The sequence below is a fragment of the Azolla caroliniana genome, unplaced genomic scaffold (assembly GCF_043228905.1).
Source record: "Azolla caroliniana isolate FFs.n. ecotype wild unplaced genomic scaffold, voAzoCaro1.0.p SCAF_1, whole genome shotgun sequence".
NCBI lineage: Eukaryota > Viridiplantae > Streptophyta > Polypodiopsida > Salviniales > Salviniaceae > Azolla > Azolla caroliniana.
Genome location: NW_028230436.1, coordinates 31,264,696 through 31,290,616, shown reverse-complemented (window position 1 = coordinate 31,290,616; position 25,921 = coordinate 31,264,696). Strand labels below are relative to the sequence as shown.

At 39.5% G+C, this 25,921-nt stretch overlaps 2 protein-coding genes across 2 annotated transcripts; both read right to left on the bottom strand.

The window, feature by feature from the left end:
* Positions 1-2,785: 2,785 nt before the first annotated feature.
* On the bottom strand, positions 2,786-7,093 carry LOC147869717 (eukaryotic translation initiation factor 4B2-like). Its single transcript, XM_087332372.1, has 2 exons — positions 5,597-7,093; positions 2,786-4,072 (listed from the first exon to the last, which is right to left on the bottom strand). Exons 1-2 carry the CDS (start codon positions 6,955-6,957, stop codon positions 3,355-3,357), a joined length of 2,079 nt encoding a protein of 692 aa, XP_087188498.1. The 5' UTR covers positions 6,958-7,093; the 3' UTR covers positions 2,786-3,354.
* Positions 7,094-12,156: 5,063 nt separating this feature from the next.
* LOC147869716 (uncharacterized) lies at positions 12,157-21,724 on the bottom strand. Its single transcript, XM_087332360.1, has 14 exons — positions 21,618-21,724; positions 19,989-20,068; positions 19,595-19,781; positions 17,136-17,373; positions 16,814-17,026; positions 16,655-16,741; positions 15,154-15,288; positions 14,667-14,780; positions 14,326-14,573; positions 13,917-13,997; positions 13,595-13,826; positions 13,413-13,511; positions 13,140-13,328; positions 12,157-12,465 (listed from the first exon to the last, which is right to left on the bottom strand). Exons 1-14 carry the CDS (start codon positions 21,647-21,649, stop codon positions 12,376-12,378), a joined length of 2,025 nt encoding a protein of 674 aa, XP_087188486.1. The 5' UTR covers positions 21,650-21,724; the 3' UTR covers positions 12,157-12,375.
* Positions 21,725-25,921: the final 4,197 nt, after the last annotated feature.

The window sequence follows — 25,921 nt, the reverse complement described above, 5'->3', positions numbered from 1 at the left end:
ATGTGTGAAAGATGATGTGTTATGGTTCTCTCTCACGCTTGCTTTCCTATTTTACTAGTGAAGATGTGTGCATGTGGCTTAAGAGTTTGGCCACTACAAATCATGACATCTTCAAGACATCAAGATTGAAACACACATGCTTGGATAAGTGTATGTTTGATCATGCTTCATGACTGCAATACAATTTGGATCAAACATTTACATAAACGAGGAGATAAAAAAACCCCTAAACTATGATAATCATGGACCGGAAAGCAAACACATGCTTGGATAAGTGTATGTTTGATCATGCTTCATGACTGCAATACAATTTGGATCAAACATTTACATAAACGAGGAGATAAGAAAAGGCCTAAACAACTATGATAATCATGATCTATTCTCTTATGGCAAAACTATTTGAGTGTGTAACAAATGTTAGGGTAAAGTGCGCTTGTAAAAAAGAATGGTAAAAGGATATACAAACAACCTAACAAGCTAATTTTCAGAGACACTATAGCACCATCAATCGCCTTGCCCTCTTTGATGCTAATTTAGGAAAGACTTGAAAAGAGTATATCTCATGCTTTGGGTACAAGAATGAATCAATTTAAACAATAGAAAAACTTCAAATATATTGGGCTTGAGATTTCCTCAAGCACAAATGAAATGAGTGTGTTCCTCACCACTTTGAAGTGGCGAAATTGGACATCGAATTCTCAAGAAATACCTCTTTTAATACACCGTTGAATGGGAAGCACATAACTTACTTATCTCGGGTTTGGCATAAACATGCAAATGTAATATATGACATTTTTAAGTAGCTCCCTCCCCCAACATGGGGCTCACACCCACATGAATCCACCTTATTTAACTCCACAAAGGTGAGAAGTGTCATTGACAGGATATAATTTGGAAAGGCCTAACATCATGATGGATGGGTTTGTGAGTATTTCATCTATGCATGCACACAACATGCAAGGCGTGAAAGCCTTAACGCTAAAATGATAACACACAAGACCACTAGTAGTGAAGCCAACCATAGTGGAAAGCAACATAAGTGCAATCTCATGTGTACATAAAATATGGTTTTCTCAACACATTACAATGGCCTTGAATTACAATTCCATTTCATCAATTTCAAACAACTCTTTGCTTTTTACTAGGAGGCCTTGCAACAAAATAGCATACATAGACTTTGTTTTCCAAAGTGACAATGATGCAATCTAGTCCGAGTTTAATGATGATGCAAGGGATAAGCCCTCTCTCTTTGTCATGTTTGAATTGAACAAAGGAGATGCATAATGCAGACCATTCATAATCACCAAACTTTTGGGCATCCACCTACCAACTCCTCTTGGTTGATTAAATTTTCCCCCTTGAGAATCCTTTTTTTTACTAATATTCTTGGTGGTTTTTTTATTGTTTTTTATGTAAAATGCAACATTTTACCTTACCCTTCATATGGTACTTCTAATGTCAATATGTTATACTAACACCTTTGCACAAGGCCAAAACAAATTGGTTGCCATGTGTGTGTTGCATATATGTCAATGCATAAAATAAATAATGCTTAGTTTGTTTGATTTTGTACATATATCTTCCTAATATAGAGTTCACGATAAAGCAAAATAAACTCATGTTGTATATGCATACAAACATTGTTTCTCCTTAATGAACATTCAATTAAGCCAATATACCAATAATGATTTGTCAATTTATCTAGTACAATATAGCCATCAAACATCCCCAGAAATGGGTGCATTCAGTAGACTTTAAACTTCCGCCATATATACGCATTTTATCATTTAAAAACATAATATGGTGTTGCCACTACAATTACAAGGCCACAAAATTTTACATGCATTGACATGGAATAAATAATGACTAGAACGAGATAAAGGATATATATATATACATATATAGTGATTTGAGGTATGTTTTTAAACATCTAATTAGTCATCTAGCTTGGAAGAATTGAGATACCTCCAGCTGCAAAGATATTTGTTGGATCAAAAACGTGTTATAGCATAACCTTTTTATACCAATCGCTTTTCTCAATATCAATGCTCATTGGGTAGATGTATTTTCTTAATATCAATGCTCATTGGGTAGATCCTTATAGAAACATGCGAACGTGAGTAACAATATCATAATTTGCTAACAGGTGTAATTGTTATTGACCACAAACGACAAATACAAAAATATACATTAAAGGAATAACTAGTGCTATATTTTCGTCCTTTACTTTGAAGAGCAATTGTGAATATTCTCTACTATAAAGTAAACAAAAATCACTTTTTTCATCCCTAGGGCTGTGCTTAACGTTGCACAACTTTTGATACTATACCCATAACATTAAGATTTCCATTGACATATCCTACTTTGTTTTTACTTTTGAGCTTTACTTCATCCTCAGATAAACCACAAGGGGCAGAATTTTTTACTTAAAAGCTAGGAATTTGAAATACAAAAAAAGAAAAAGAAAACAAAACTCTAAAAACAGTAGAAACGCTTGGAAACTGTGTAAAAATAAATAAACAGAATCCTTTTCTCTGTGGCAGTGTTGCTAAACCGGTGGTCGAAAAGCTTGGGAATGGTGTAAAGAAAAGGGAATTCATTCCCTTCTCTCTTCTGGCTTTCTAGGTGAGAAACCAGCTATTGATATTCCAATTAAGACTTATTCCCTGTACTACATACATACTTCTGCTACTAGCACCATCTACTCGTATGAACATCAATTGGAAACTGAGCACAAGTGGTCAAAATGAAAAACTTCAGAGCTCAGATGAGTATTTCGAATGGAGAAAATTAAAACAGATTTTTCTTCTCATTTGGATCTCAAATTCTAGGTGAAGAAAAGAATAAGTACAGTTCACATAGGAACACTCCCATATGATGAATATATTGGAGTTTCTGTAAACATTTTCCCATCTGCTCTTTTAAGGAGTTCATATGTATAAAAAATAGTGTCTCAAATGCCAGTTCAGCGTAACAACAAATAAAACATTGTTGCAAGCAAATTGCTGAAATAGCAATGGCACCAACTGGACTGACCTTTATTCGGAGTGGAGAGTTCGTTCGCGACGACCACACAAAAATGCAAAGAAAATAGTTCTTCCTCTTCTTTAAATCAGCAGCATATAAGTTTTCCGGAAATCTAATCTTCCTACATCAATGTAAGGATCCAGGTCTAAAACAAAAAAGAATTTTGAGAACATGAAAAAGGGAAAAAAAGTTACAACCAGCAACAAAAAAAGGGGTCTTCAAAGGCCTTTAAGTTTTAATATAATGTGTATGGATGGATATCTGAGCATTTTTGCAAGCTTTGCTTTTCTCAAGCAACCAGAACGTTTTGAAAAAGCAATAATACTCTCAAAATCGTCGATTTCCGACCCTATCATTGAGTTGCTGCTGTTCTCCCCAGCTACCTTTTCTATCACGAGGGCCTTCGTTAGATCGAGTCCAAATATCAGGACCTGTTCCACGAGGATGAGCCGAAAAATTGCTATTATTACCAACACCCGTTTCCCGTTGGGACCTTTGAAGGGAATCAAAACTTTGTCTTATGTCATTAGAACCAACCCAAGATCCAGTTCTTTCCAATGCTTCATTGCTTCTACTAGCATTTTCAACAACTTGGCGAGACCGAGACCATAACGAATGGGATGACGGTCTTCGAATAGATTGTGAATCTGATGAAATATTGTAATTTTGGCCAGAATCACTCCTTCCAGATTGCGAACCTGGCCTACTACCCGATCGAGAACCTGGTCTACTGCCTGGAAGCGACCCTGACTTCTCTAGCATATCAAAACTCCGCCCAAATTCACTCCTTCCTGATCGAGACCCAGGTCTATCCATTGGAATGACCCTTTGAGAGAATCTGACTTTGTCATCTAATGCTCTCACTAATTCCTCTAATTCCTTCTCCTTCTTTTGCAATTCCACCTCGAACATAGAAGCTTGGTTTGAACTGTCTCCATCCATTGTTTCTTCAGTTCCGTTTGTGCGTTGCTTGTTTGCTTCTTCTGCCTCCTGCTTTAGGGATTTAATTTCTTCTTTCAGAATTCTTTCCTCTTCTGTTTCTGGCCTGCACAGATATCATACATAGTTTGGTAAATGGCAGCAACAGAGTAAACATAAAAATGTTCTTAAAAACCGTACACCCTTACATTCCCCACATGATATATAATTTGGAAATTGCACATCAGCAAATGAAAGTTAAATGTCACCAAAAAAGAGATAAAGCACTCACTTATCACAAATATTACATAATCGCACAGAAAATGAACCGTAAGCATGTTCCTAGACATGGACTTATTTTTGCCATCCATTGAGCATACAATGGAGACACTCCAAGCACTAACACATAGTATTATATATAGTGCGGGTTAAGTGTATATGGCATAATGTGAAAAACTAGTAGTAAACAGTGTGATTCCTTGAGTTGCATATCAATAAAAAGCAATTATGAGAAATATCGCAAGATTAAAATCTATTCTTTTTTGTATTTAAAATTCTATTGCTTATATTATGTTCTCTTTCTCAAAGATTAAAATCTATTCTTTTTTGTATTTAAAATTCTATTGCTTATATTATGCTCTCCTTCTCCATTCAGTCACAGGGTGCTTCCTTGAGTTGCATATCAAGAAATAACAATTATGAAAATTATCACAAGATTAAAATCTGTTCTTTTATGTATTTAAAATTCTATTGCTTATATTATGTTCTCTTTCTCAAAGATTAAAATCTGTTCTTTTATGTATTTAAAATTCTATTGCTTATATTATGCTCTCCTTCTCCATTCAGTCACAGGGTGCTTCCTTGAGTTGCATATCAAGAAAAAACAATTATGAAAAATATCGCAAGGTTAAAATCTATTCTTTTTTGTATTTAAAATTCTATTGCTTATATTATGTTCTCCTTCTCTATTCAGTCTATCTTATAATCGAATATCAGAAAGAATCATAACCAGTATTTCGCATTGCTCAAGATTGTTAACTATACAGACAGAAATGAAGAACAAAATTATCCCAAAGGGCCATTGTAAATACTCTCTCAAGGATAACGGATTCTGAGATAAGTGTAGTTATCCCAAACAACCTCCTTACATTTTCTGCTGTAAATTTCTTTTGGATTTACATATGTGTGGTGCATTATGTGCAAGATCAGACTGCTGGTTTTAGAGGGATGATTAAGATACAATATCCAACCATTTATGATAGATATAAACCAAGCCAAGAGGAAAAACATGCCAAGTTCAGACTATAAACACACAGACAAACAAGAAAGGAAGAGAAATGATCGCATACAAAAACATACTGATGTCCGTATACAAGCATAATAGTAAAAGAATGTGATGCATGAACCACTTCTTATCATTTTCAAGACATCGCAAAAACAGGATGGATTATGCACATTCAGTAACTGAAAATTATTGGTGTTTTTTACCACCAAAACAGTCCCACAAAACTAAACATCACAAATCAATATCATTGAGCACCTCACGAACTTGTGCATCAGTCATATTCAAAGAATGGGCAGTTATACCCACTAAATATACATACATTTCCAAAATACAAAACAACAGTTAATCAAGTCTCATAAGACATACCTATCAACTGATCGATGCTCAAGTTCGAGATCCATTTTCCGCCAATCCTGGCCTCGTTCTTGCAAGAGAACTTCACGAGGCTTGGCCTCACCAAAGGGGTTCACTTTGGGCCGAGAAGATTTGCCTGAAGATTCCATGGAAGTTTCGGGAGTGAGAGGTCTACTAGAGTGCCCACTACTAGAGGGTCTACTAAGACCACTGGTACCAGTATCTTTCAAAATAGTGTCAGAGAGTTGTTGATCTATTCCTCTATCAGCAAGAACAGCTTCACGAGGCCTTGCAGATCCAAATGGATTAGGTTTAGGTTTCAATGGAGGTGGTAAAGCTACCACAACCTCTGTTCCTTCAATAGGTAGATTTGTTACTTCAACTGGAAGATGGGCATTGCTTGCAGGAGCTAATACAATTGGCTTTCTTTCCCGAATTTGACCTGTGGCATCAGAAGTTTCTTCTGATTGTGTAGATTTCTTTGAAGAAATCCAGTTATCTGCTACATCGGCCCGGGAGTGAATATGGCTACCTAGATCTATAGCTGCAGGAGTAGCGCCTGGAAGAGGATGTGGGGGTTGTGTTAACGGCTTCTTTGTTTTCGCCCAGCTATCAGCTTCATCTGCACGAGACAAATGGCTGATTTCAACTGATTCAAAAGTTTGTCTTCTGACAGGAGGAGGAGCAATAGGTAAAGATCTCTTAACTAAGCCCCAGTTATCGGCTTCATCTGCCCGAGAAGGAGTAATTTCTACTCTCTCAGGCGGAATCAACCGAGAAGAAGAAGAAAATCTCTTCTCACTTTCATATGTTCCTGTTGTAGGAAAAGCAGTTCTTTTTGAAGAGCCCCAATCTCTGCTATCATCTGCACGAGAAGGTTCATTTCTCTCTCTATCCTTCAGAAAACCTCCAGTATCTCTTTCCCGATCTTTCAGAAAACCACTTGATTCTCTCTCGCGCGGGTAACTTGAGTATCGATCTGCTCCATAGTCACGAAAACCACCTCCAAGACCACGTCTTTCTTCTTCACCAGATCTGTCTCGAGGCCCAGAAGGAAGCATCACCATCTCTTCTAGAGTGAGACCTGTGGAGATGCTACTGCGATGACTGGCCGAAGAAGAATACCGCGAACCTGTACCTTGAGCTATGGGTTGTCCTATGGTGAACTCTGCTAAGGATAGAGTGGTCTGCTTCTTCTTCTTCGGCGGAGCTCTGTGGCGAGAAGCTTCAGCGAGAGAAGGGAAAGAAGTATCAGGAGGGGGAGGAGCCATGGCTGCCGCAGCAGCAGCAGCAGCTGCTGCCGCTTTCTCTTCTTCCTCTGCAAGTTCAGCTTCGGCCGCCCAGGCGCCTATGCCCCAAGGCTTAGTCGCCATATCCAGCAAAGAAAGGGAAGGGACGGGACTCCGGTGCTACTCAGAAAGAAATGAGAGAGGCGCGTCGCAGAAGGTCTGACTATGGCGAGAGAAAAGCTTTAGCCCTTTCTCTCTCTCTCTCTCTCTGTGGATCTTTCTTTCTTTTCTTTCTTTCTTCCTAGATATATTATATATATTTCTGTGTCTTGCTCTGTGGATCGCGCGCACGATGTCACGCTTCCGATGTCTGTGTTTTGTTACCCTCGGAAGCTTTTTGGCTATGGCGACAAACGCAGAGTTCAGTCAGCGAAGGAGAGAGAAAGACAGAGAGAGAGAGAGAGAGAGAGAGAGAGAAGGGAGAGAGAATATTGAGAAAAATACAAAGGATTTAACTGAATTTAAATGTCCGTCTCACGTCCGACAATTTTGTTTCTCTTCTTATTTATCATGCAAGGTCATGCCATTCATTCATTTTCTCATTTAAAATTAATTACGTATTTGTTTTCGACTTATTTATATTTCTGGCCCTTCTCCCTTCTTCATCAAATCAAATTATACACAAACTACTTACAACTTTACAATATGTATATGTAACTGACTCAATTCTATGTACATATTTCCCAAATTTGAACACTAGTTTTACTAATCTTCATGACCCACACAAATGTCTCTCTTCTTACTCACGTTTTCCGTTTACGCCACATCATGGCCATCCTTTCGATAATCTATTGAGCCTTCAGTCAAATGCAAGGTCGCATCGCATCGCATGGTCCATGCAAATCATTGTAGTCCGATGAAAAAATGTAGTGTTTGCCTCCAATCACAGGTCATTTGGTTTGTCGGATCACACATAGATGGAGTTTTCTGACTTAGTCGATCCTAACCTTAGGTATTTCGTGACCATCAAGTGCCATGCCCTCAATACTTGCTTGAGATTGTATTATGTATACTAGATTCATGAGTCAACATATTGCACACACGTGGGATTCAAATTTGAGTCCATGCGGTTCTTGTTGCATATATACTTTTTCCTCAAATTCTCCTTAGAAGAAGGCATTTTGCACATCCATGTTATGGAAGTGCCACTTTCCAGCAACAAGTGTATTTGGATACACGTGCACATCATATTTGTGATGGGGACAATGATCTCATCAAATGATCGGGGTGTAACCTTTGGTGAGGATGCAAGCTTTGTGTTGAATTTGTTCTTTGCCTTGTAAATCAATGGGGTGCTTGTATGGGAAAGACAATATGAGCTCCTATATCTCATTGTCATAAAGGGGTAACACCTTTTCATTCATCACTCTTGCCCACTAAAGATCTTGAGACACTTCTTTGAAGTTTCATGTTGGAGGACTATCAATAACTTCATCATGAAGGCATATTGCTTTGCCTCTATTTTCTACGACCCGACATGATAAAGATAACGTAATCTACTCGATGATCCTCAACCCGACCTTAGCTACATTATTTACCTCCTTCGATGGTTTGTGCCAGCACTCATCAATATGCGCTTGGACTACGGAAAGCGAGGGTTAAGGCACGTCAACAACATTGTTTGAACTAGATTTGGCTCGAGGGCTCACCCGACACGATCGCAATAATATAATCTACTTGATGATCCTCAACCCAACCTTAGCTACATTATTGACCTCCTTCGATGGTTTGTGCTAGCGCTCATCAATATGCGCTTGGACTATGGAAAGCAAGGGTTAAGGTACGTCAACAACATTTGGCTCGAGGGTTGACCCGACACAATAATGATAATGTAATCTACTTGACGATCCTCAACCCGACCTTAGCTACATTATTGACCTGCTTCGATGGTTTGTGCTAGCACTCATCAATATGCGATTGGACTAGGGAAAGCGAGGGTTAAGGTATGTCAACAACATTGTTTGAACCACATTTGGCTCGAGGGCTACACAAATGTTAAATGGTGTGATAGCTAGATTGAATTACAATCGACATGGGGATTCAACTTCGATATTGTCTCATGAAGCGTGGTCTCATAGAGCATCAAGATGCAACCTATGCCAACTCTATCAAGCACAAAGACAAAAGTATAAAGGCGCAACAATTAGTGTCTATAAATTTGTGTGGCTTAGGTACATCTTCAAAGACTTTAACATCTTAATCGATGGTGTGATGTGACTACATTCTAATGATATCATTACATCTAGCTAACATGAAACTTCATATCTCATGCACAAACAAAGAAAATCAAGGTGCACTAGCATTACATCATGACCAATTTCTTATAGAAGATGTTGATCTTTGGCATATCAATTTGGTTCCTAGATGATTTTCAATAGTCTTTGGCTTTCATCTAGTTTATTTGTTGAGATAGACAAGGAATGAAGAAGCAAATAAAGAAAATCTAAGCTCTTTGATTGTAATATTGTCATACTTTGCTTTTCTTGTGCCTTTCCGAAAACGTTGGCATTGGCACCACAGGGTCAAGTCTAGGAGCAAGAGACAAACTAGGAGAGAGATAAAGAACCTAACTCATATACGCAACTTTTGAGCCTCATCTTTTACCCATAGCTCAATCTTTGGGTCTCCATCTTAAGTGATTGTGATCAACTTCATCATGTCTTTCTTGTTTTAATTTACATCTGATTAAGTAGTCAATAAAACGTGGTGATATATGTTAAGTCTCATTTGGTAATGCCTTCTGTATTATGTAATGGAGAATAAGAGTGAGATTAGAGAGGATAGTTCATTGGGTTAGCTAGTTCACTCTATCGATATGCTTGAGAAAGTTTGACACCCTCTCTCACTAGTCTCGTCAACAATAGGGTGTTACTCCACTCTGCATCATTGACATCACAAAACAATAAGTAATTGTTTGTAGAAGTTTAAGTAGGTGGGTCCACGATAAACTTAGTAGACCAAGCTCAACCATGCGTGTGAACTATGTGGCAGGCACATGTGCATTAAGAAAACCAATTAGTGTCATAAGTATGTATTTATCTTCCCTCTCATATGTAAAGATGGATAATCATTGCATTAACAAATAGTATATTGTGATATTCTACCCACTATCCTTTTTCACACTATGTACATGGTTCCCTAGGCAACATCGAAGGGCATCGCCTTGGATACAGGTAGCTTCTTACATTAAGTTAGGCCGCAAGGCAATGTAAGTGGCTCATCTTCTTTGGCTTGATCGGAGGAAGTCTCCCCGATGTGTGTATAAGTCTCCTTATAGACTCTGTGTAATAATCCTTCCTAACTAATGGGAAAGTAGCTTTACTTTGGAAAAAAAATAAAAATGAAACCCTCATTTCTTATGTTGTTGTTTGCCATTCAATCAAGTAGAGTTCTTATTATTGTAATCTTCCATTATTTTGTCAATACAAGTTATTGTCTTCGATACTCTCTCTCTCTCTCTCTCTCTCTCTCTCTCTCTCTCTCTCACGCACACATATTAGCACCACATATACTCCGTATAATATGTTATCAATCTATAAAGATCCCTCACAAATTAGCACCACATATACCTCCTCATCCTTTGTTTCAAAAATCTTCATAACTTGTTGCAAATCCCATCCCGCATTCACTTTGTCTTTCCCCTAATCACCACCTACCTTACAAACCTGCACATCTTGATGTGATTGTGTCACAAGTTCCCTTGCCAAGTGTCACACATGCGTTTAGGTTCTAGCGCATTCTAAAATCTTCTATAAATATAAACAAAAATAGAGGATGTACTAGCATCTCACGAGAAAGTTGTGCGAGTTCAAACACTACTACATGCAATCATATGTTCCACCTATGGCACAACCATGTTTGTGCATACGAGTATAATACCCATATTGTTGTTCACATGCACATTCTAATCATTTGCAAGACATAGAGGTGTTCTAGCAATTTAATCATAGGTAAAGGGTCTTTTTACTTGTTAAACATATTATTATTAGCCATATCAAGCCTTCTATATAACAATTTCCTTGGCTCTAATCTCAAGTAATGAAAAAGTAAGCATAGGTTTTACTAAAATGATATTTGAACAATCTACAGTAACCATTCGGTTAAGTTCGCACTTTGAACGCATGGGTGAAGTGCGCACTTAACCGAGCTGCGCATTTAGGGGTTTTCTGAAAATTTTTAGGGTTTCTTGAATTTTTTTCCTTCTGTGTTCGTATCATATGTTTCTTTATTACAAATTTGATCGATTAATGTGATATAAGTGACCTGAAATGTTTATGGTTTCAATATACTCTTGTTTGATATCACTTTTTCCCGATTTCATATTACCTTGAGTTTTTGCCTTTTTATTAGGCCTACCTAATGGACTTCCTTGGATATGATGAGATTTTTCCTTGCATTCTCTTCCTATGTGGCGGGAGGTTTGAGGAATCGTAGTACAGGTGGAGATGGAGGAGACCGGAAAAGAGAGAGGAGGAGCAAAGGAGAAAGCATAGGCTGGAACAGAAATAAAATAAACGAGATGCACAGAAAGAGAAAGAGAGGGAGGAGGGAGGGGGGGAGAGAAAGAAAGAAGGAGAAAATTAAGAACGAACGAAGGCGGTGGCGGGTGGAGAGATCGAGAGAAAGAAAGAAAATTAAGAAAGTGAGGGAGGGAGAGAAAGAAAGAAACATAATTAAGAATGAATGAATACCAAAAAGGAAATGGATAATTGGGTTAAGTAGAAACACACACGCACACATACAAAACATAACACACAAACAGACACTACGACTCAAGAGACCGATTCCAAAATTTGGTTCTTTTTTTCCTTGCATTTGTCTTTGTGCATTTTTAGGAGACCCCCACCCACAATCACAAGATCCCACCCACCATCACGTAACAAATTCTTTTAAATTTTTTTTTGGTTAGAAACTCCTTTCTTTTATTGTTTTTTTGAATGTTGTGAAATAGTTTTAATTTCGCTTGATGTAATTTCATCATGAACAATGTAATTTTTTTGATCGGAATTTTGACCTCTATAGAAAGCGCACTTAATAGAATGGTGCACTTAAGTGGGCACACACTTAACCGAATGGTTACTGTAGTTAGAACAAGTGATGCCTTGACCTTCTATGGCTAAATTAATTTTATCTATCTATCTATCTATTATTATATATATACATATATATGTTAAAAGCTTTTTTGTTTTATTGTAATAGGCTTACCCTAGTTGTAAGCTAATAGACATCAACAAAAGGTCATGGGTTCAAAATCCTTGATTTTACACATCTCTGTTACCACATATCATCGCTTCCAAGTTCCTCCTAAACTACAACAAAAGGTCATAACTTCAAATCCTTGCTTTACACATCTCTGTTACATCCATCATATCATCACTTCCTCCTAAATTACATGCTGCATCAGTGTATCAAGCTAACGACCTTACAGTCTACAAACTTTGATACAGCCCGATTGGCCAAATATACTACAAGAATAGGGAATTAATATATTTAATGAAATTTTCAAACTTTAACGCAAGCATTGGGTAATGCTCCATCATGCCGCTCTGTTTGTTGCCTCCAGTCATCATTATACAACTTGTAATGCAGTACCTACATACAAAAATTTCCATACATAAATATACAAAAAAAATTGACCAAAACCATGACCAGCATTCTTATGAAATTACCAAGAAAAAAATGCAATAAAATGTCATGCCATATAGATACTACTCTTTCCCTATCCATGTGCATGTATGTACAATCCATCATCAACATTAATATTTTGTATTAAAGAGCTTTATTGTATAAATCAACCACATTAACAGTACTATGCAATAAAATCTAATTTGAAGCATGGATCGAGTCCCTATTATATACCACCAGCTGCATCATTGTATGTCACAGCCAAGAATCAATCAGTTCAATTAGGCAGTCCTTTTTTTCAGCATGAACTCATTTCTCTCTGTAAAATCCTATTTCTATCAATAGGCGAAACCAATAAACATGAACATTAAGTAATGTGCTGACTACTCTATGGTGATATGCTTAGATTGATTGGAATACACATGAATGCTATACAATTTTTTAATTGGTGTCCATATACACCACAATTCTACATCAGCTAATTAGGGGCTCACTCTGAATGGTTGTTTCATCTGATACTTCAATCAACTGATTCTCTCATATTCAAAGACATTTTTACACCCGCCACATTTGGAAGAATCAGGACATAATAGCATCAAGACTGATAATATATAAGAAACAGCAAAAGTTGCACTACTAACCTCTATCAAAGTTGAGAAAGCATCATCATCATCTATCAGTGTTGCAAAGGCGTTTGCCCATTCACTGGTTTTGTTGAATTGCTCTTTCTGTCTTTGTGCCTCCAAAAGAATGGCATCACGATATAGAAACCTTTGCCACATTTTCTGAATAACAGAAAGTTTGGAATCCACTTCTGTTTCGCTCATGTTCTATCCACAGTTTCACAAAAATTGACATGATAATCAATCACAAGCTTCCACCATACTATGTAAAACTGGAAAGTGAGAGTCTACCCTCAATATGTTGACAAGTTGTGGTATTTCGTCTTCCTTGATGCGTACTGCAAATTTATCATAATCCAGCACATTCTCATATATGAGCTGTATACCATCCTGAGCATATAATAACAAGAAGATAACGATGATGAGATTTATATTATTTGACATCCAGGCTGTGTTAGAATATGAATCCATACTTGGATGATTACAGGAATGCAGCCATGTAGGATGCTGTCTTCCATTCGTCCACTCCAACCATCACCAGGCAGCACTCCGCAGAACTTCGAGCTTCCTAACTCTTCTGAGTATGTGTTGCTTCTAACACTCGTGACAATCACATCATTTGTGGAATTCTTTCCTAACACTCCATCTTTATTAAGCGATGAACCAAATTCACGGGCCAGCTTCTGTCGGATTCCCATGCTATATCTAGACAAACAAAAAATCAGTGTGAAAATCCATGTCATTGGTTTGTCCGTCAATCTGACTTTATCAAAGATTAATTCAGAACTAGTAAACCTTGGCTCTGGACGACCATATTCATAATCATGGCCCAAGTTCCCATTGAAATAGAACAATGTTGTCCTTTGGAATATAGGCCTGCAATAACCAAGGGATTGGCACTACATGAAATTGGAAGAAAATATCTCATTATTATGTCGCCCAACCAACACATATCTGGAAAATCTTAAGCTTGAAGCACTCAGGTTGATGGAGATCATGAGAGTGGGTATTCCCAATATTGTACATTAATGAAGTACGCTTTACAGAAAAGGAAACAAAAAAGATACATTAACATCTATTAGAGTCTGAAGTATGAGACTTGGAAGTCAAGAAGCAATCAATGAGTAAACAATGCTGAAAAATAAATGCAATGACACATATTGTCAATTATGATGGACGTATATATAGAGGGAGAGATCATTACCTTTCCCAAAATCTCTCAGAAATGAGACTAGCATCTGGAACCTTCCATGCAGGCAGAACAAGGTCTTTTTCAGGATCAAAGCAAACATGACTTCCTCTCGCTGCAATTGGTATGTGATCCCAATTATCTGGAAAGTAGCCTGTTGTGGAATAATTATGTTTGGCATTGGTGTTTCCCCAATGTACAAGCATCATGCTGTTCCAGATTTCTTTTGGAGCAAAACATGCCCCCTCATCCCAAGAAAAGAACTGCACAGCAGTTTTATAATCAAGTTTGGAAGCTTGTTTTATGTCACAAAAGGTTATCATGAACAAAAAAGGGCTATGCCAAATTTACAATACCCAAATGTGGTCACGTCCATCTGTGCGATTCCAATAGGGGTAGCTTTGCCTGATATGATGATATGCTTTCCTATACAAGTCTAGAGCGGTATAGCTCCTAAAGCCCATAAATTCCTGCAACAATAAACCAAATGTGAGAAATCCAGAATCAACAACACTAATATAGAAAAACAAATGTCATCCTATGGACTGACACAATCAAAGGCTTGATCGCTTCATAACATCAGCAATTGACAGAATCTCTCGTTATATTCATTAAACCAGCAGCATTATCGCCCATTTCTTTTCTTATTATGAACAACAGTTAATGGGCAGGCACTGATAAAGTTTTATTATATAACTTAAAAGGACACACACTCACAATGTTATAAAGATATCATCTTTCTATGTCAGCGTAATTAGATTGAAGAAAGAAAACTCTAGTTAGAAAGAAAGATATGTTAACATCTTTTAAGAGGCCAATGTGGGCTATAGGAGAAGCCAATACATTCATAGAAAGATGAGGAGTATCGTCAGCACGTGTTATAAGGCATGCACCAAAAACAGGTACATAGAAGAAATCGGCCTCTTCAGCATTAGTTGTCCGATGGGGGCTAGCTAGCAAGCTCTCATATACAGCAATCTACATAACATAAAAATAAGATAAATAAATAATGCTCTCATATTATTGAATTTTCACAAACCACAAGATAATATTGATAAGTTACCTAGCCTAATAACAATAGACATTCCTAAAGAATAGTCCATAGAAAAGAAAGCATCTTGTGTAAACAAATAATCAAGAAATATTATTTGAATTTTCACAAACCACAAGATAATATTGATAGTTATCTAGCCTTATAACAAGAGACATTCCTAAAGAATAGTCCATAGAAAAGAAAGCATCTTGTGTAAACAAATAATCAAGAAAGAGAAGCCTTGACTACATGTCCCCATAGAGGTCGACTACCATAATTAGAAATTCTGACAGGATAAATGTTTTAGAAGTCTGTTATATGTTCAGTGGCTTTTCTCAGAGTAAAAAGACTCACAATATATGGGGGATCCATAAAAAAAGGGTCCTCGTAAGTTTTTATGTTACAGCATCAATACTTTGGAATTTTGGGTATTTAATGTCTGTTGATGTGAACTTTATATTATTTAACGATTAGATATTGTGCACAATCACCAAGCACCTTCAATGACAATATTTTAATACTAAAAATAACAGAATAGTCAGCAACTCACGTTTTTTTGCACATTAGATTTTAATGGCTTGTATTTATCTCATGGGAGAGTGCCGTGGTTTTTCTACATCTCCTAAAAAAATTCAGTGCATTTATGGCAGTTTCATTATTCAATCTAAGAATGTACTGTATATATTCTACAATTCAAGGACGATATCATAAATGCCCTAACAAATTTGGTGTTGAACATGTTAGGAGATGGCTTTTCCTGCATTAAGCTAGCTGATATGCCACAGAATTCCACTTGTGTGAAAAAACATCCTCATTTCATATTTTCGAATGTCATAATTTCGACTTTACTTTCAAAACTTCATAGACTTTCTTTGAATGGTCTCTTACAATGTTAATTTGCTTTCTTTGAAACTGGCTGAATTTCATGTTTACACAAGGCGATTTTCAGGATGAGGATTGGCATTTTCTAGGGGCGTTTGGCATGAGTGTGCTCAAACAATGGAAAGGTATAGTGCATGATAAAAGGAAATGGGGACATGGTACAAGAAGCTGAAAATGGCTACCCCTTTTGACTATGCTTATTTTTAATTCATCAAACAAGGGAAAGGGATAGTGCATGGCGAAAGAAAAAGGGAACATGGGACAAGGCTGAAAGTATCTATCACTTGTGACTTGCAATCTACAATAACAGATAAGATTTTAAGTTCCACCATGATTGCTTAGCTTCAATTTGAAGAGACAAATATCCCTTCTGGATCAGCGGATTAAAATGAATCCTTTTAATTTATCGAGTTAGTACCAGGAATATACCTCAGCTCCATACAATTGGGGCGTCCAAACTGTCAGATTCTCAGAATCATAAATCCTGTTAACACAATGAAATTTCCAGTGCCGGCCCTGCATACAGGAGCATGCATGTGAGCCGAATTTTGCATGTTCATGGTATTGATAACTTGTTCAAGATCCTACCTCTAGAAGATGAGTGTTGAATTGTGGAGGCAAATCATAAACATAAATGAGTGGATGTTTCTTCTCTATAATTGCAGTTTTGGTGGTACCGGCATTTGCAAAAGATGTTTCTTGAGGTAATAATGTCCCATTTCCCAACCACTTCGGCCAACTAGTTGATTCTATTTGAGATGAAGGTATACTGCAATCAACGCCATACCAACCTTCTGTACACTGAATAAATAAAATAAATTCGAAGAGCTATAAGTGTACCACCAATATTACATCTATTGAGATGGAAATTTGAAGGGATACTGCATCCAAGGAAATTGAAGAAATCCACCTGGCAAAATCCACCACTACATACTCCATTTCCAGAGCATTGATTAAGGCAAACACATTGAGTTGCCTTCTCACAAAACCTTCCGTCTGCACCATCATACTTGCAATCACATTGTTCTTTATAATGTACTGTGCCTCTATACCCATCACTTGGATCGACATTGCACCAACCATTCTTATCACTACTGTTTGAAAAAATGTTGCTCCAATCTGGTTCTCTCCAATCCACCATGGTACCACTATTGAGCAATAAAATCTCTCTCTCTCTCTCCTCCTCTCCCTCTCTCTCCTCCTCTCCCTCTCTCTCCCTCTTAAGATGTAATCTCTTGTTTGGTCTAAAAGGCCCTTTTGGCCTCTTAAAGACATTAATATATTTTGGCCTCTCATAAATGGACAGATTTGGAGAGACCTTCAGCATTAATGATTGCCTCCCTGATAAGGAACAATGCATAAGCGCCCCGTGATATAACCCAGGATAGATATGAGGGCAGCACCAATAGTGACCACGGCAATATTCCGATCAATGACCAGTATCTAACAGATTTGGGAGAGGGAGCTCCCAAAGCAAAGGTACTCAAGACTGGCACTTATGTTATTAAAACAGTTTTGGCATGCTTAAATGCAATAATGGTTCCAATCAAACGGCAAATATAAATGCTCTATCCCATTCCAATATAGATTGGATTGTTCACAACTGAACATGAACAAAGTGAAAAAGAATAAAGTTATCTGAACTGGTATCATTAAATTCAGGAAGATGAATCATAACGTCTCGGTGTCTTGGCAGGAGAATCGATAAAAAAAGACACGGGATGGATTTATTATCAGGCCTTCTCAAATGGATTCACATCTACCTCCTGCCCTCTGAGTGATAGGGCAGCTCAGAACCTTTTCGCATCAGTTGAGAGATTGAGATAGGGAGATATACATGCAAATCTATGGAAGAGCATATCTGCCAATTGTGCCATCAAGGGGTGGAATCGAAGGAACACGATGTTTGCCATTGTGCTGTTTTTTATGAAATTAGAGGGAGATACCATTGTCTCCTTTAAACAAATCTTTGGCCCACTATGCAAGGTAATGGCACACAAAAAACCAACAGTATTTGGGAGATATACACGCAAATCTATGGAAGAGTATATCTGCCAATTGCGCCATCAAGGGGTGGAATCAAAGGAATAGGATGTTTGGCATTGTGCTGTTTTTTATGAAATTAGAGGGAGATACCATTGTCTCATTCAAACAAATCTTTGGCCCACTATGCAAGGTAATGGAACACAAAAACCAACAGTATTCAGAAGTCACGACTATTCATGCTAGAACTCAAGAGACTTCGAGTGAAGTTATTGAAGGACAACAATACAAGCACAATAATCATGAACAAGGAACCATCACAACTTTTATTGTACGCATCACTCCTGCTACAAGTCAATCAAGGGGTGCGCAACTGGGGTATTAACCAGAACATTTGAAAGGGGTAATGATAGATCGAGAAATAGCAATTTGTTGTGTTCATCTGGATCACAACCCCATCACCCTTATAATCGACAAATAAAGTCCATTATAACCCAAATTCCAAGGTGCTTCCCTCGCTTCAGAGACTTCTCCATCTTGGATCGCCCATGTTGGAGATCGTTCGAAGATGGAAGCTTTAGTCCAACTAAGTTCAAAATCTTAAGCTTTTAGCTAATGAGATTTTCTGATGCCATAGTCAATTCTACTAATTTTGTTACATTGTATTTTGGTTTATTTTACTCAAACATGAGAGAGCGTCTTAAAATATAATCTCTGGTTCGGTCTCATAGGCCATTTTGAACTCTTAAAAGATGTTAATATATTTTGAGAACTGAAAAGCCTAGGGAGATTTGTGGTTGAATGTTGCACGTATTTCTGAAAAAGACATATTATTGTATTATTGCCAAGATTACATATAATGAAACACATGGTCGCACAAGAAAGTGATGATCATAATGGCTTAGTAAATATCCCACATATCATACATGTGTGAATAAATGTTGCGATTTCCTGAAGCATTTATGATCCAAAGAAAACGAGGTACCTCATAGTTCCCATCTCTTCTTTGCATGCACTCTCATTTATGCTGCCATACCCCTGTCATGCTTAATTATGTAAGGACCATTAAAACATCATATTATATTCCCATTTCCATGATCACCATATGGGTCGTCCCTTTCAAGGAAACCCTTCTCACATCTTGAGCGCAATAAAGATTAAGTCACATTAGAGCAAATACCTAATATCCACTTTTTCAATCTGATCGTTTCAACCTAGAATTGCATGGTACTAAACATCAATCGTGTTAGATAAATTAAACCAGCAAGCGGATCGTATATAGAAATGACTTGCAGGTGATTGACATAAATGCAATCCCTTTATTCATGTGGCATCCCTTCAGCAACGCAGAAAAATGCAAGAGTAGAAGCAACATGGTAGTAGTACCTAAGAGAAAAGCCACAAGCTTCTGCGACCGGGCGCTCTGGATACTTAGTACCACTTCCACAAAAACACTTTGCTTTTCTTTTGTCACAAAATGCAGAGCATATGGATACTACCCATCGACCATAAGGCCAATCTGTTGACGGCTCCAAATTGCACTCTAGATTCAAAAGGTTCTCACAACCTGGACCTACGATGGAAATATATATTTAGCATCAAAAGAAAATAAATGCTTTAGTAAGCAGAATGAATCAGGATGTTTCCAAATACATTTCAAAAGCACACAAAAACAAGTAAACTGCATTTAAAAAATTGTGGATAAACATATAAGTGCAATCTTCAATTTTTTTGTGTGACAGAACAATAAAGTAAGATCATCAAGGGTTGAAATGCTCACCTTCAAATCCATGGAAACATCTGCATTGCCCTTCTTCATGGTTGCATATCCCATTCTGACTACAGTTATTTGGGCAGAGCCTGCCGAAAGTGGTCTACATAAGCCGATTTTAACCAGAAGCATTTAGAAGATCCATAATAAACCTGATTTAAAAAAAACTAGCATATATGATCAAACTGCTGACACTGTAAGACTGCATCTGATCCATCCTAGATTACAGAAACGATACTACAAGTTTGAGGTGTGAACTGACAGGATTCTGCAGTAATCATTTCCTAATGTTTGTTACTTCCCCCTGTTTGAATTTCATCGCTTTTTCCATAAAATGGATATAGTAATGGTATATGTTTGAGGATAGAAAATACTCAGAAAGGTTAGCTTGCATGGTGGTTAATATTATCAGATGATTATGCCCTCGCATTCTTTTTATAAAGAATATTTGTATTACATGATGCAATAATAAAAATTCACAGGGACATTTCCAAACATCAGAGACATGAGTTGCAAATGTCATACCCAGGAATTGGGAATGATATTCCAGATATGTCTAGCACTAAATGACAAACAAGCACTTCTGGAAATGTGGGTGTAAGGTTTAGGATTTATAACTTCCATAAACAAACCCCTTTTAAGTGATGAATATGAAACATAATACAATGATGAAGATAAAAAAGTAATACATTTTGCATTGCTATAATCCTCAATACCTAAGAAAATCAAACACAAACAGGTATTTCTAAAAGATTATTGATGAATTCAGTTCAGTAGTGCCCTTGAAATCAAGATAAACGTCTAAGACCGAAGTGAACATCCAGATATGACAGGCAATCAGACAGAAAATACATTTGTAAACATTGTTCTCAGATGACATCATGGTGTCTTCTCGTTATAATACATCTGCCACGAGTAAATCAACTGCAATTGCCCCCTGTACACTGATTCATTTCAATCATCCCAATATTTTTTCTATGTTTATGCAAAGGATTAGCATCTAGATTATCTTGTCAAAATTTGATTTTGACCTGTGATTATGAAAAGGACCACATTGTTGAACCTTGCACATTGCAACCCTGGGCATCAGCTAAATGAGCTTTAGAGATTGTACACGACATGCAAACGAATTTAGAATTAACCCAAATTAGTAGAATGAGCCCCATAAACAATGAAGAGTTCAATGTGCTCATGATCTTCTCTTTTCTAAGTAAGGCGTAGACCAGAAGGTGGATTCTTTACTTGGAGAAAAACAGGGTGCCATATTCTCAAAGCTTCCTCCAAACCTCTTTAGATTTCACCCACTTCAGAAAAGTTATAATCGGCCTGAGGCCTGAGGCCATGAATCCGGAGTATGCAAGTTGTTCACCCAATGATCAAAATGTGAGTTTTGGGATCCTTGATCTTAAACCCTTCAGCTAAGGGTGTGTTCATATTCACGGTAGGTCTGAAGGTCCAGATCTCTTATTAGCAGGTCTTCCGCACTAGGGGCTTTTAACAACTGCTATCTCATCAGTGTATCAAGACTCATTAGATGTGAGCGTTGCATTATATGTCCAAGCGTTTTGGTTGATTTATATGTGCGCAATGTAGGTATGTGTGTGTATGTGGAAAGATTTGGGGAAAGGGAGGGCTGACCTCGTTGAGGGAGAAGGGAGTTGACGCTTCATAGCATCGGGAGAACCAGTGACCAATGGCAGCTTTCCAAGGGGCGTTTCTGAAGAAGACGGCAGCAGCCGAGGATTCGTCTCCTCCGATCATCATCATCATCGGAGGGGAGCCTGAGTTGGAATCAAAAGGCGAAGGATCGAAAGCTGCTGGAGAGGGAGACGGCGTAAGTAAAGGGAGTCGAGGAGGAGGAGGAGGAGGAGGAGGAGAGGAGGTAATGGCGGTTGTGTTGAAAGGCGGGAGCAGGAAGAAAAAGGAGTAAATGAGGATGAGGGAGGTGCAGGAGAGAGCGAAGAAAGCCAGTCGATGGTGGTGGACGTCGGAAGAAGTAACAGAGGCGATCAGCGAGGCTACCTTCTTCTTCAGCATCTCCTCTCCCACTTCCACTTCCTCTTCTTCTTCCTCTTCCTGCTGCTGCTTCTGCTGCTGCTTCTGCTTCTGCTTCTGCTTCTGCTTCTGCTGCTTCCTTCTTCAGAATGAGAATCCAAGAGCTTCATAGAATCAGTGGGATGGATCCCTCCATGTTCACCTTCACTCGCTGCCTCTCACAGTCTTTCTTCAACTAACCCTCTTGATTCCATCGTCAACGCCCGATCCATCAACAGTCTCCGCAGTTCTGCGCCTGAATTTGACTGGTTAGTCTTTTAAGTTTTTTTTGACGGGCATTTTTTAAAGATGTATGTCTTATGACATTCAGAGTGCAAAAAAACTAATATATGTCATTTTGGCGTACAAGTTTTAATAACGAAAAGCTCTCTCTATATGATACTTCATTATTATACATTTTATTACTATAGAAAATACACAAATAAACATAACTACCTGACAAAGATAATGAAATCATACAAATTGAATAGTTAATCATCATATATTTCTTAAATCCCAAAATATACACAAAAAAAATGTTTGTCATACCGTGACTCCTCATATTAAGCATTGTGCAATATGTGTCTACTTCAATGATATTATCCTTCTCTCTTTCTCTTCAAACCAAAGGTTAAATATATCCCTCCAACAACAAAGGTTTGATGCCTCTTGAGCATTCAAGGATATAAACATCCGCACAATTCACAATGAGAATGATTCCATTGTACTAACTAACATATACACAAACTTTGATATTTCAAATCCATGCGTAATTAAGCACTTGATGTTCGTTGTTGGTAATACATACAATGCCTTCTTCAATTTACATGCATAACCTAAGAATTTTGGATATTGCATATAAATTTCCCTGCATGCATGCTTATGTACATATTGTTCCCAACTACACGTGCATTAGTGGCATAAGCCTCTTCGCTAAGCTCATATGGCCAAATGAGCATACCATCTACAAGATATTTGTTCTCTATCAAAGTTTTGTTAACTCATACAATACAATATGTGTTGGGATTACGGTCCCTCCGGATGGGATGTCCGGAGATGAATGACGGCAAGCCCGGTTGCGGTTACGGAACCGGATGATGAAGACCCCGGTTACGGAGCCGGATGATGAAGACCCCGGTTACGGAGCCGGATGATGAAGACCCCGGTTACGGAACCGGATGATGAAGACCCCGGTTACGGAGCCGGATGATGAAGACCCCGGTTACGGAACCGGATGATGAAGACCCCGGTTACGGAGCCGGATGATGAAGACCCCGGTTACGGAGCCGGATGATGAAGACCCCGGTTACGGAGCCGGATGATGAAGACCCCGGTTACGGAGCCGGATGATGAAGACCCCGGTTACGGAGCCGGATGATGAAGACCCCGGTTACGGAACCGGATGATGAATGTACCCGGAGAGAGATCCGGATGCGGAGACATATTTGTGAATATGTTTGCCAAGAGCCCTTGAGGCTATATTTGTAAATAGCCCGAAAGTCATATGTGTATAAATATGACTTAGGGCAAACAGTTTTATGTGGTTGTTGCTCATTGTCTGTTTTTCCACTTAGAGGGAGCGAAGTGAGAGCAGCCGAGAGAGAGAGAGAGAGAAACGAAGAGGTCGACGCCTCTGTGTAATACCGCCGCCTGTGGCGAGGACAGCGAGCTCAAGGTCGTCGCCTTGCAGCTCGCCATTGTATATTCCAGTGTATAGTGGTAGTTGGAGTCGTGCACTCCCGTGGTTTTTCCCGTTTAGGGTTTTCCACGTTATACCCTGTGTATTCATCTCTCTGTGTCTCTGTTTTCATTTTTCTGCTGCATTGATCCGTGTTGTCTCGGTTGTGGCCGAGAGGCGAAAGATTTGATAGCGTCAAAGCTTTACAAAGTGGTATCAGAGCGACTGTTGCAGAAAATGGAAGGCGGCGGCAGCGGGCAGCCGATGATGATGGTGCTGAATGCACAGAATTACGCCGACTGGAAGATCAAGATGGAGGATCTTCTGATTGTTCGGGACCTGTACGAACCGATTGACAGGTCGGAAATACCGAAAGGGGTACTTGAGTCGGAGTGGAAGCTCCTGAACCGGAAAGCCGTAGCGACGATCCGACAATACGTCGATGTAAGCGTCCTACAACATGTGGCGAACGACACCAACGCATACGAGATGTGGAAGAAGCTGTCGGGCCTCTATGAGAGGAAGAATGCGTTGAACCGGACCTCCCTGATGAGGAAGATTGTGAATCTCAAGTACCGGGACGGCGAGAGTATGGTGGAACACGTAAGCACGTTCATGGGATTCGTGAACCAGCTTGCGGCGATCAAGTTCCCGTTGGAGGATGCAATGCAAGCCATCATCCTGATGTGTACATTGCCGGACAGCTGGGAGAACTTGGTGGTGACTCTCAGCACCTCCTGCACGGAAGACAACTTGTCCCTACAAACGGTAAAGACAAGTATTCTAAATGAAGAAGCGCGTCGGAGAGATAAAGAACCGGCCTCCGACTCGAAGGCGCTGCTTACCGAATCGGAACGGGGAAGACACTGGAACCGGAGTCCGCAAAGACGGGAGAAGTCGGGGACCCGGTCGCAGTCAAGAGGAAGACCCATTTGCTTCCACTGTGGGAAGCCGGGGCACTTCCGGAAAAATTGTCGGCATTACCGAAAGGACAACGGAGCCGACGACACCGATTCGAAGAAATCACCGGAGAGAAACGGTGCATACCGGGGAGCCACGGACCGGAGAGGTCCGGATCGGCGAGGGCAGGACCGGAAAGGAACGACGGCACTCGCGGCAAGTGAAGAAGAGATAATGCTCATTACCGAAGAGAGGGAGCTGAACCTTGCCGGCGTAGAGATGACCTGGGTGGTCGATTCCGGAGCGTCGTTCCACCTGACCCCGGAGAAGAAATACTTCTCATCCTACACAGCCGGTGAGCACGGCTGTGTCCGGATGGGAAATGAAGGTACGTGCCGGATAGCCGGCATAGGAGACGTGTGGCTGATGACATCAACCGGATGCAAGATGCTGTTGAAGGATGTGCGACACGTTCCGGAGGTCCGATTGAACCTGATCTCGGTCGGGAGGCTAGATGATGAAGGCTACACGGGTAGCATCCGGAACGGCGTAATGAAGTTCAGCAAGGGGAGCCTGATAGTGGCTCGGGCCCGGAAGGTCAACACTCTGTACCTGATGAATGCCCGGTTATGTCCGGAAGAGCTGAATGTAGCAGCCGACACTGCCGGTGAGCTGTGGCACAAAAGACTGTGCCACATGAGTGAGAAGGGGATGAAGAGGCTTGCAGAAGACAACCTTATTCCAGTGAAGCATGTGCACCTGGAGAAGTGCACCGACTGCCTGGCCGGTAAGCAAAACCGGACCTCCTTCCACTCAAGGCCACCGACGAGACGTAGCGCACCCTTGGAGCTGGTGCACACTGATGTGTGTCAGGTAGAAACGAAGTCACATGGCGGAGCCCAGTACTTCGTGACATTCATTGATGATCACAGCCGGAAGCTGTGGACGGCACCGTTGAAGACAAAGGACCAAGTGTTGTCCGTCTTCAGAGAACTCCACGCGAGAGTGGAAAGAGAATCCGGCAAGAAGCTGAAAGCGATACGAGCGGATAACGGAGGGGAATACCGGGGGCAGTTCCAGGAGTACTGCCGCACGAAGGGAATCCGGCTCGAGTTTACTGTGCCGAAGACGCCGGAACTGAACGGGCTGGCCGAGAGGATGAACCGGACCATAATGGAGAGGGTCCGGAGTATGCTAGCGCATGCGAAACTACCCAAGGGATTTTGGGCTGAGGCAATGTCGACGGCGACGTATGTGATAAATAGATCACCCTCAGTACCTTTGGACGGAGACACGCCGCAGAAAGTGTGGACCGGTAAGGAAGTGTCCT